Raw genomic sequence first — 11,907 nt, forward strand, 5'->3', positions numbered from 1 at the left:
TAATAATAAGTGAAAGAAAACATTGATACTTCGCTTTCAATTTCAGTATCAGAAAAATAGCAAGAAAAAAGTATCAATTTTGGACTAAACATAACATAAAATACAACTTTTAGAAGGTATGAATCATTAAAACAGATTTTTGAGTCAAGCACAGTTTCAATCCATAAAGGTATAAAATAACTTATTACAAAAAAGCTTACCTTTTGGAACAGGTGGCAGCGGATCTTCATGTAAAATCTTTTCTACTAATTCTGGAATACTTTCTGAGAAGAATGGAGGTTTTCCTGAAATCACATTAACTTGCAAAATTACAAAATATACTATCACCAGTATTTCTGAACTTAGCTACAGATATTTCAGAGTTACACAACTTACAGGAAAAAGTAGTCACTACAATCTTTGAATGCCTAAAATATACATGAGACTCTACATATCGACTGACTGACTGATTGACTGATTTTTTTTTTTTTTTTTTTTTTCCTTTCTGAGACAGTTTCCACCATGCAGCCCAGGCTGGCCTTGAGCTCACTGTGTAGCCCAGGCTGGCCTTGAGCTCACAGCGATCCTCCTGCTTCAGCCTCCAGAGTGCTGGGATCGCAGGTATGCGGCACCACAGCCAGCTTTATAAATTTTTTATATTTCTCCAATTCAAAGGTTCTTACTCTGACACACAAACTCACAAGACATGACCACTACCATAATCCAAGGCGTCATGTGCTACTCAACACATTCCAATAATTCATATGTGATGATCTTTTGAAGAATTTCTATGAATAACCCAATTTTTAATAATTAGGCACATGTCAATATTCCAGATATCATGAAAAATTACCTTCTGTCTAAAAGCTCTTGCAAACCTACATATACCACTACAACAAGCAATTTAGCCAAAATGAGTATATACAAAAATTTAATAAAAGTAGACTTTTGACATAAGCTAAATATTTGTAAACTACAGGCATAAGCTTTTTTTTTTTTTTCCAGTACCAGGGACTGAACTCAGGACCCTGCACTTGCCAGGCAAGCACTTATTCTACTGAGCCATCTCCCCTGGGCCAACATAACCTTTTTGACACTACTGTTTGTTTCTGCTAGCTTTGATCTTACACTGAAGGTAAAGGTAATCACCTGAAAACATTTCATAGAGCAGACAGCCTAACGACCAGAGGTCAGTGGTAACAGAGAAGTCCGCGCCCCTCATGATTTCTGGTGCCATATACACAAGAGAGCCTAAAATCAAAGTGCACAGAACAACGGTTAGGCATCTGTATCACACCCCACAAGCCTACTGAGAAACACATGGGGAGATGAACCAAGACTGGAAGAAAATGTACATACGGATAAAATCCCACACGCTGCTGCGGCTCACATCTAGCGTCCCCACAAAGCCTTATGCACGCAGGTGGGGCATTTGGGAGGTGGCTGATCTAGGGCCTGTGTTGCTGGGATCAAGGGTGTGTGGTACTAGGTCGGGTCCACTGCCTGGCTTAGCATAGCTCTGGGTGTGGATAATGGCACGGGCCACACTGGGTGACACCATCCCACACACCTTATCCTGGTGGGTAAGTCCAGAAGGTTCCCTGCTGCCAGCCCCTGCCTGCCCTGCCATGGGCTGCTTCTCCTCTGCAATGCCCCTCTGCCAACCCTCACTGCTGTGGAGCCAGCTATCTACGGACTGAAACCTCTACACACTGTGAGCTACAACAAACCATCCCTCCTTTAACTTGTGGATGTCAGGCATTCATGTCAGGAATGAGAAAATTAACTCAAACACAACCATTTTGCATCTTTAAAATGTTTTTTTAATCTTAAGATTATATTTTACAAAGAATACACACAGATGAACAGACTTTGAAAATCCACCTTCATGAACAGTATGGCACACGCTGTTATGCATATATATCTATAAATATGAAATCAACTCACAATTAAAATACCCAAACAAAAAGAACTTTCATCAAACTATTAACTGAGATCCCACTGGCTTACCAACAAAGATCTATCTATGCCTCAAGCCCCAAGTCCACCAAAAAGGAAGCACAGGGCCCAGTCCTGCAGCCCTCTGGGCCACGCACACAGAGGCCATCTCGAAAGCACAGGAAGGGATGCACCACAGGGCCATCTTCAAGTGATTTGCTCACTTGTCAATGTCAGTGGTTGTGGCAGGGGCTGGATGCCACCCCGCCACACAGCCCACCAGGCACTCGGGCCAGTGGCATGTGCAAGGTGGGCATGCATGTGTGTCACACACCCTTCATACAGGACTTTGCCTTACTCGGAAGCCACACACTTCAGAGCTGGAAGGGAGACACCTGCGGGCACCCAGGCAGCTGCTGTACCCCGCCAAAACCAAAGGCCTTCTTACCCCTACCTACAAACTCCCTACCCCCAAGGAGAACACCCATTCCACAAAGTGAGCGGTCCCTCGCATCTGGAGACACAAGTGCACCAGCGACCTCCCCACAATCCTCACCGCCAGGGCCCGTGAGAGCCAGAGCAGCAGCCAAGCCTACAGCGCAGAGGCCTGGCTGCCATTCCAGGAGCCGAGAGCCCACATGCTCCTGCCCCTCACGGCGGCTGCAGCAGGGCATGCTGGAGGCGAGTGCAGACTCTCTTCCTGACGAGAACCTGAGCTCACGAGGAGGCATCCGCCTGTCCGCTCACAGCCAAGCTCGCAGCACCCAGCAGGACTGAGGAGCAGAGAAACCACAGACAAGAGCACATGACCAACACCGCATGTACACGTCAAGTGAGTGAGCACAACGGAAGACTGTGACAGACACCAAGGGCTGGCACATGGCTCGGAGGGAGAGCACTGGCCCAGAATGCATCCGGCCCTGGGTTCAAGCGCCAGTACCATGCCCTCTGGAGGGGCTCAGAGAGGCCACCTGGCCAGCCTCAGCATCCCCACTCCCAGACATCAGCAGTGCAGCCAGGCACAGTGTCAGGGTCAAGGCAGCAGTGGTTTCCCCACCTAGAGTCACCAACGAGGCTGGCTTACGCAGCCACAAGAGCGAGAGGCCACCAGGGACGACCACATCCAGAACCAGACACAGGCCTGCAGGCGGAGGTGCAGCCCACCACAGCAGCCCACACTGCCCCTTCCTGTCAACCATGCAGCCCACACCAGCCTCGGAAATGCTTCCTCCACTGAGGACTTCCAGCCCTCCGCACTGAGACCCATGATGCAGCCCACCCCCATGTGCAGGGCAGCCACTGAAGTGTAGACACTCCTCTCCAGGCACAGTAAGAAGCGGAAGTAGATGTGGGCCCCAGTCACCTTTTATTTATGTATTTATTTCTTTTTGGTACTGGGAGTTGAATTCAGGACCTTGTGCTGGACAGGCAAGGGCCATGTCTGAGCACACCCCAGACCCGGCACCCCGTAGCACTTCCTTGCAGTGCCACCCACACGCAGGACTCGGGGACTTGCTCTCTCTGCTCCTCGGCCCCCTTCCCACCACTGTCTCAGGCTCCATGGCTGGGCACCACCTGAGTGACACCCAGGTTTCCTCCACATGCAGTGGGAGCCCCTAGCTCCCTGCAGGCCTCCTTAGGCACCACGATCCCACTGTAAATCCTGAAAGGCCACAGGGAAGCAGAGGGGTTTTGCTTATCTCTCTATCATGGGGACATGAAGGAGTGTGCGTGGGACAGTGTCATCCAGGATGGCCCTTGCCATTATTCACATCCAGAACAACGCTAAGTCAGGCAGTGGACCCGATCTAGTCCACATACACTCCATCCCAATGTCACATGCCCTAGATGCAGCCACCTCCCAAAAGCCCCACCTATGAGTGCATAAGGCTTCGTGGGGACATTAGATGTGAGCCAGAGCAGAAACGCCTGTGAGCTCTGCTGCTTACCTCCGATCTGCTGCCCCGCAACGCGGGGTCCTCCCACCTCAGCTGCACCGCTGGCCACGAAGTCCCAGCTGGAGTAGGTCACAACTCAGTGCTCCACTAACGCCGCCCGAGCCAGTCACCCTGGAGGACGCCGGTCCCCTACAGGATGCTGCTAGTGACCCAAGAAATCTCACCATCCACAAGGCTGGCCGGAAAGTCACTCTCCTTCTTCCCAGCCTTGGTGCCACAGTTCACCTACTGCCCCTTCTGCCCTACACTTCTCTCGTCCCTGGACACACGGCCACCGGGGCCAAGGATGCTGCCCTCACTGGCAGTGCCCATTCTGTACCTGGCCTCAGCGCCCCTGGCCTAACTATGTTGGTATCCTAGGACCTCAGGGATTCGAGGAGGAAAGGTCTCTACTGCTTCGCCAAAAGCAAGGACCACACTGTTCTTACATTTGCAATCACGTTCGCACCCCAGCCCCAGCTCATTCTTGAAGTACCCAGAGGGCATCCCTAAGCTACCCACTAGGCCTCCAGTGCAGTGACGGGGACCTTCCGGAGCTTACAATGACAAGCAAGAGCCCGCTGTGGCACCTGTGCCACGGCTTTGCCACACTGCTCCAGTGAGTGCCAGGCAGGGCCCTCACAAGTGTCAGTAATGGGCAAAGGGCATGACACAGGCCACGGGATGTGCGGTGGCTTCTCACATCCAGCACCACGGGTGTCCAGGGGTGTGAACAGTTACACCTCTGCCAAAACGTGGGGTTACCATGACTTTCAGTACACTATCAGGGCAACAAGAAGGCCGGCGTCATCTCCAACACGCGAGACGTGGTGGCCCAGGACGGGAGCACTGACCCGCAGCTCCCGGTCCACGTACGTACCTTTGACTCTGTTTTTCATATTCATTTTTATGCTTTCGCCACTGTCGCCTCCTCCTTCCTCTTCTGCCACCAAAGCGAAGAAGTCTTCCAGGTTCTCACCTTCCACTTTCGCCAGGCAAAAATTGCTAAACTTCAGCGTCCCGGGCCCTTCCAAAAGTATCTGCGAGGATTTGGACACAGGCTCTCAGAGACAAGTCTGATTTAGTGCACACATCTGTCCGTGGCAACCTGTAAAGGCCTCTGGAAGGGGGCGAACACTACTTAACACCTCGGGATGAACTGCAGTCACACAGGGAAAAGGCTCACAACCGCCACTGACACGTGTCAGGTGCCACGGCTAGCAACACCATTTGGGCCCAGAAGTCATCTGCTGGCTGCTGACACATGCCAGGAAGTACCACAGCTGTGGGTCACGTGGGCTCTCCCATTTTCAAATGAAGTTTGACACTAACCCTCAACTTCCAGTCACAGAGCGCACTGAGGGTGTCTTGAGCGCTGGGCATCGGAACCCCCTGTGGCCTCAACAGAGACCGGTCCACCAGGCACTACTGGTGCAGCCTCCAACGTGGCAAGTCCGCAGTGCCGGCAAGCCCTGGGCAGCACCGCAGCTGTGGGGGCCCTGGGGCCCCGCGGTCTGTGTCCTGGCCATTCATCCACCGTGCAAGACACCCCCCCCCCCCCCGCAGCCCTCACCCCGAGGGCACAGCTGTGGCGACAGAACACAACCCACCTCTGCCTGCACATGATTCCAGCATGCAAAGTCACGCCGGTGACAAAGCCCACAATTTCACAGCTACTGGCAAACCACAGCTGGAGGGAGACGCCAGCGGGCATTTTACACTCCACAACTTGGCCGAGACGTGAAGAGTCAGTCTTGACCAGGGAAAACCCCAAGAGCTTCCAATTTCAGGTTCATTCACCAGCACACAAGAAGCACGCTAGTTAATTAAGCTTACTGAACACTGCTGACCCGTGATACCAGGAGTCACGCACATACCACCAAGGATGCCCTTGGCAAGCCAAACCAAGGCTCGTGAATGTGCACCATGACTCAAGCCCTCGGATTCCTACGGACGAAAGGGTTCATCACTGGCCACACATCATGGCAGCAGCGAACTCAGCCCACGAGGAGGAGGAGGGACTTCACTTCCTGAGTCACAGAGCGGGCAGCTGCAACACAGCACAGCACCACACACTCCCTCCCTTTCACTTACAACAAACTGGGTCTGGGGTGCGGCTCAGTGGCAGAGTATTTACCTGACATTACACACACACACACACACACACACACGCATGCACACAGCACCTCTGAGAAAGTTTTGTTGTTGTTGTTATTGTTGTTATGCATTTGGTACAGGGTCTTCAGGGTCTCACTATGTAGACCCACTCAGAGTGATTCTCCTGTTTCCAGCCTCCTGAGTGCTGGGATTACAGGCCCACACCACCTCGCCCAGTGTCAGTCTGTCTCAGCGTGCCCTGGGGGGGTGGGCAGCACTGCACACCACGGATTGAACCCCAGCCTCTGCGCTCTGCCTAAGCAGGCACTTTAGTCCGCTGAGCTATCTGGCCTACCCCACAAGCAGTTAAAGAAACCACAATTCACAGATTACCTTCGCAGGAGAAATGTCACAAAAAAGCACGCCAAGCTTGTGAAGATGACACAACCCAGCGAGCAGGTCGACCCCAAATTCTCTCACAACATCTTCTGGGAGGTTTTCGTCCTGGGCAATCACTGTTTCTAGAGACCCACCTGCAAAGAGTTGATGAAAATCACACTAAACCCACCCACATCACAGGGTGTCTGAGCAGTCGACACTGGCTGACGTGAGCATGGAACGTGAACGGGACAGCGAGCCCAACAGGGTGGCAGAGGAAACACATGTATGGGCAAAGCGGGCCAGGTCTGTGCCCACCACCAGCCACTGCCCGCTCCACCAGGAGACAGTTACAGGTGAGTGAGAGGAGGGAGCGAGGGGTTGATCAGGCAGCGCAGAGCTGCACAAGGAGCGCCGCATGCTGACCCCAGCGCTAGCTTCACTCATGACGCACGCGCAGATCCAGGTCACGCTGCAAAGGACGGCAGCCCCGCACAGGACACAGACTCCGCTCTCTGCTCACCTCCCAGGAGGAGAAAGGCCAAGGGCAGGCTCAGCGCCACCAAGTAGGTCGGAGAACGTTAAAGGTCAAGGTGCTAACAGTAGCCTAGTCCCAGCCAGCTGGTGGAATCCATCACTGTGATGGCGGAAGGAAAGCACGTTTAGGGCTCTGTCCGTCTACTCCGGAGGGTGAGGAAGCATCAGACGCAGGCACAGCTCCCACCCAGCCGGCGTCGGAAACAGCAGGACGCTGTTTTCACACCAGGACACTGTGTCCCAGACATGCTTCCCTTCCACTGATTCAAAAGACAAGACGCAAACCAGTCATGAGTCCAAACAACTTATAATTAAGTTTATTAACTTAAATGCCAACAGGTGAAATACATACAGCAAATAATTAAACACATCAAGACTTACGGATGTCTCGTTAGTCTCAACGTATGACGAGAACTGTACCCAGGGATACTTGTTATGTTTATTTCCTGTCACATCTGCAAGGTGTTGAGACCAAAGCGCACATTACCTAGAGATTCGGTCACCTTCCCCCCTGCACACAGTCCTAGGAAAGGGCGTGAGGCGACATCTGTCACCAGGCTCTCTGACTGCTGCAAGGTGGTGGCATTTGTTGGTCCATCTGTGTCCTTTGCATATTATGCTTTTACAAAGCACAAAATATCGTTTATACAGAAACCAAGATCATTTTACAAATTTACCAGCTAAATAACAGCTGGTTGGCTTGAGATGTTTCTTTTACAGGGAAACATTTGACAAATTAATCATATTAAAATATTTCCTACATCGTTACATCCGAGCATCATCCCGAACTGCAGTTACGTAATTCTTCCCTTTGCACGGCACCCTATTTTACCTTTCTCCAGTACCTACCAAGCGACAGATTTTGAAGTCAACACAGGGAATGATACAGATGCTATTTACAGTTGCCATAGAAAATAAAAGGAAAGTCTGCACCCACCATCAGTGACTGCGAGCGTTTAGAGACCAAGTGCCCAAACTGCAACCCAAACCCACTGTTCACGGCAGAGTGCCGCAGTACTTAAACCTGAATATTGAGGATTTAGTTTACAACAGCTGCTACCTGACTCGGCTGCTGGGTAACGTGACTCGCTGCCAGCCGAGGGCTCTGCAGCTGCGGCCCGCAGGCCACAGGCTTTGCTGCCCTCTCTCCCCACACTGCCTCCTGCATGCTCACCTGTGCAGAGCTCCACGACCAGCCAGAGGTGGTTGCTGGTCTCGTACCACTCGTGAAAAGTCACAATGTTCTTGTGTTTAATTCCGTGGGTGAGACGGACCTGTAACAACACACACCAGGCACTCTCAAAAGAATGTATTTTTTTCTTAAACCCATGCATCTACGTAAGAACTACCTGCATATGTAACAGGGAAATGGATAAGAAAATGTACTTAGAGATAGTAGAAAGGCTGGCTATGACGGTTGATCACACAGGAAAATGCTAACACTGTACAAGCCCTACAAAACGTATTCGGGCTGAAGCTGCAGCTCTGTGGTAAGAGGACCTGCCTAGCACGCACAAGGCACTGGGTGCAATTCCTGGCACCACAGGAGATGGAAAACACATTTGTACAAATATAAACTGAAAAAAAAAATGATTTCCAGCAAATGCTCAAAAGGTAAACATTGAAATAGCTGCTGTCGATGGTAAAACTCCTTGACTTACGACGTAAGCCACACCTAAACAGCATATCACAGGTTGAAAATATCTTAAGTCAAACGTGTAGATGCCAGGTTGGGCAACTTAGTGACACAGCCAGACACTGTAAAAAAAAAAAAAAATTAAGCTGGGCATGGTGGTGCAGGCCTGTGATCCCAGCACTTGGGAGGCTGCGGCAGAAGGATCACGGTGAGCTCAAGGCCAACATATGCAACATAGTGAGTTCAAGTACAGACAGATATTTAGAAACACCTTATCCATCAAATGTCATAGCCTAGCTTACCCTAACCATATGTGGAACAGAAAGCCCTGATTCAGTTTGTTTTGTTCACCTGTTATTGAACCCAGGTTCCTCACACCGAGTTACATCCCCAGATCAGAGCCAGACTTGGGGACAGAATTGAGGCAGGAAGTGACGAGGCTGTCACCAAAGTGAGCACAGGGAGAGGCCACATTCAAAGCAGCAGGTGGCTACCCACAGACTCAGACTGGCCTTTGACAACAGATGTCACCTGGGCCCTGGACGCAGCAGTGAGGGAACTGCAGCACTCAGCAGACCAGAGGGGAGCCAAGTGGCCCAGAGGGACTCGGAAACCAGGGTGATGCTAATGGTAACTGCAGACACAGTCCTGTCTCCTGAGGTGCCAGGGATGGAACCCAGGACCTCTGCACTGAGCTACATCCTCAGCCCTTTAATTCTTTATTTTGAAACAGGGTCTCACTAAGTTACTAAGATACCTGGAGCCAGGCTCAAATTTGTGTTCCTCCTGCCTTAACCTTCCTGAATGCTGGGGACAGGCGTGCACCACCACACCCCACCTGTCACAGATCCCTGTGCACTTTCACAGTAAGTCCTCAGGCCTACGTGGGCTCTACTGCTTCCCCTCTACAGAGATGAAGCTCTGGACGTCAGCTTGGCTCTGCCCAGGGCCCAAGCCGTTCTGGTCCCTGGAATACCCCGGGATGCTTTGCCAGGATGCCGGCCCCCACTCTCAAATGCCCCTATTAGCAACACCCTCTCCACGGTGCTGAGCTGTTCTGCCTGCATCAGGGATGAGCAAGCATATCAGCACCGGGTGTGCAGAGAGCAGTACCTGCTCCTCAGCCCGACATCCAGTAAGTATTGTAAGCCGCCAGCCTCCACACTCACTGGGGCCCCACAGTCTTGGCAACTGGTGGCTTATCACTCACCCAGGAATGAGGCCATCACAAATCTAGGCATGGCCCAGGTGACACAGGCCGGGGAGAGACATAGCTACTCCAAGCTTGCCAGCATCCTCTGGGAAAACTTCACATTCATACTTCAATGCCAGAGCAGACCCCAAGCAGTTCCCCTTGTACCCAACACAACCACAGGGGGCCAACAGCCTGAACCCACCTGTCGCCTACTCAGCTGACAGAGCTGAACCAACAGAGGGCGCTCGCTGCTGCCTGAAAATGTGGCAGGTGATGCCTAGCCACTGCAGCCTCTGTCCTCCACCACCTCTGTCCCCTGTCCCTGTGGAGGGGCACACCTGACTCACCCAGTTGGTTATCTCTGGCCTCTTGCATTTCTCAGTACAAAGAACGGCGACGAAGCTGGTGGTCCCCTTCCGTCGCCCTTTATATACGACAGTCTTGCTGCCTCTGCCGATCTCCTCGTACAGGATGAAGCTCTCCATCCCGACCCGACCTGGCGCTCAAACAGTCAACAGCATCTACAGGTAACAGATAACAGGCGCAAGCAAGGGAGAGCAAGTCAGCCTGCGACTCATTACCAGAAACCTCAAGCTAAATAAACCTAACAACGCTGCAAATCCACAAACCCCACCCACCAGTGCTGGATCCCGGCACCACGCTTACAAACCTAAAGAAAAACCAAACAAAAAGAAGCCCTGTTCAACTTCCTGCCAACAAGAACTTAAAATGAAAGCAGATATTTTGAACACAAGTAACAAACTGAGGAAATGGATGAGATTTCCTTCTACTTCGCAATCTTTCTTAATGTCTCTTTTGCAATGGAAACCTGGCACTGCAGAAGGTACTGAGTGATGAGTGTGGAGACTTCGTCCCATTCAACCCAGCTATTCCCCTGCGGGTATCTTCCCAGAAGAACCAAAACCACATACCACAGCAATATATGCACATCCATGTTTCTAGCAGCCCAATTTCTAATAGCTAGATCTTGGAAACCCAAAAGCCCATCCACTGAGGAACAGATAAAAAAGATGTGGTAGTTTATTCAATGGTGCACTACTCAGCCCTAAAGAAGGTCAAACTGAGGACTTCTATCGGTAAACGGATGCAACTAGAGACTATATTCATGAAAGAAATAAATCAAACTCACATGTGTACACATTGTATTGTGTCCCTCGTGTGAGAAGCTGACACAGGAAAGGTCTAAGATGTACAACAAATATTGCAGAGTGGGAACAAACTGTTTAAAAAGAAACTGGGGCAAGAAGAAATGAATATATACATACACAAGACAGTTATGCTATCCACTTCTTAGTTCACTGAAAAGAAGGCTTGTGCTAATAGTATGTGGACACTTAAATGCTCTCTCGCACCCTGAGTAGTTTTTTTTTAGCAAAGTAGTTTAAAGATAATAACATGCAATGTATTAACCATTCTTACTGTATTATCTTGCTTTGAAATTTTGGGGTTTGTCTTTAAAATAAAAAAAGCAGGTACACTGAGTCAGGGTGTGCGCGACAGAGTAACATGTGCCCCACCTGAACACCAGCCCTCGCGAGCAGCAAAGGAAACAATGCACATGACAGCACCTCAGAGATGTGCAGCGACCCGAGTACACCCGGACTCGGGGTCAGCGGGCTCCAGACACTGCCCGGGACACATCACGCCTGGTGCCAACTTCTGCAACTCAGGGTTATGGGACAGAACCACACAGCCTGCGCTCTTACTGCTTTCCCACAGTGACAGCCCCACAGCCACCACAAAGCCTGACGTGGACACAGCCACTGAAATGCTTACTGAAACTCTGCTCTCTCCTGTCCCGAATCAAGAATTGTTTCTCACCAAGCATTTCACCCTTCAGATTCTGGGGTACACACAGTACACACAGTTAAACAAGTTGAAGTTTCTGGCCATTATTTATTTTTCTTTCTTTTTCTTTTTTGTATTTTAGGGAAGGGTCTACATGGTGTTCAGGGTCTCACTACTAGATGGGACTCGTAGTGATCTCCCTGTTCACAGCCTCCCAAGAACTGGGATTACAGGTGTGCGCCCCCATGCCCAGTCTCCATTGCCGGCTCAGCACACCTCGGGGGCGGCGCTGACATAGCAGGCCCAGGGATTGAACCCCGGGCCTCTGCTTTATTCCGCTGAGCTACTTGACCCGCCCTTTATTTTTCATTTCATGACCTAATAAGGATTTTTCTATAATA

General features: G+C 50.9%; 1 protein-coding gene across 9 annotated transcripts in view; it reads right to left on the bottom strand.

Annotated features, from left to right (window-relative positions):
- The window catches only part of Ulk4 (unc-51 like kinase 4), a 380,871-nt gene extending 370,657 nt beyond the window's left edge, over window positions 1-10,214 (bottom strand). For all 9 annotated transcript variants that reach the window (XM_023700793.1, XM_023700796.1, XM_023700795.1 and 6 more), the window contains exons 1-6: window positions 10,045-10,214; window positions 8,041-8,140; window positions 6,345-6,484; window positions 4,735-4,894; window positions 1,129-1,230; window positions 201-284 (exon numbers count right to left, since the gene is read on the bottom strand). In XM_023700793.1, the coding sequence (XP_023556561.1) occupies window positions 201-284; window positions 1,129-1,230; window positions 4,735-4,894; window positions 6,345-6,484; window positions 8,041-8,140; window positions 10,045-10,182 (724 nt within the window). In that variant the 5' untranslated portion in view covers window positions 10,183-10,214. The remainder of the gene's footprint in view (window positions 1-200; window positions 285-1,128; window positions 1,231-4,734; window positions 4,895-6,344; window positions 6,485-8,040; window positions 8,141-10,044) is intronic.
- Between the last annotated feature and the right edge of the window lie 1,693 nt (window positions 10,215-11,907).

Source organism: Octodon degus, unplaced genomic scaffold, assembly GCF_000260255.1.
Source record: "Octodon degus isolate 3935 unplaced genomic scaffold, OctDeg1.0 scaffold00126, whole genome shotgun sequence".
Taxonomy (NCBI): Eukaryota; Metazoa; Chordata; class Mammalia; order Rodentia; family Octodontidae; genus Octodon; species Octodon degus.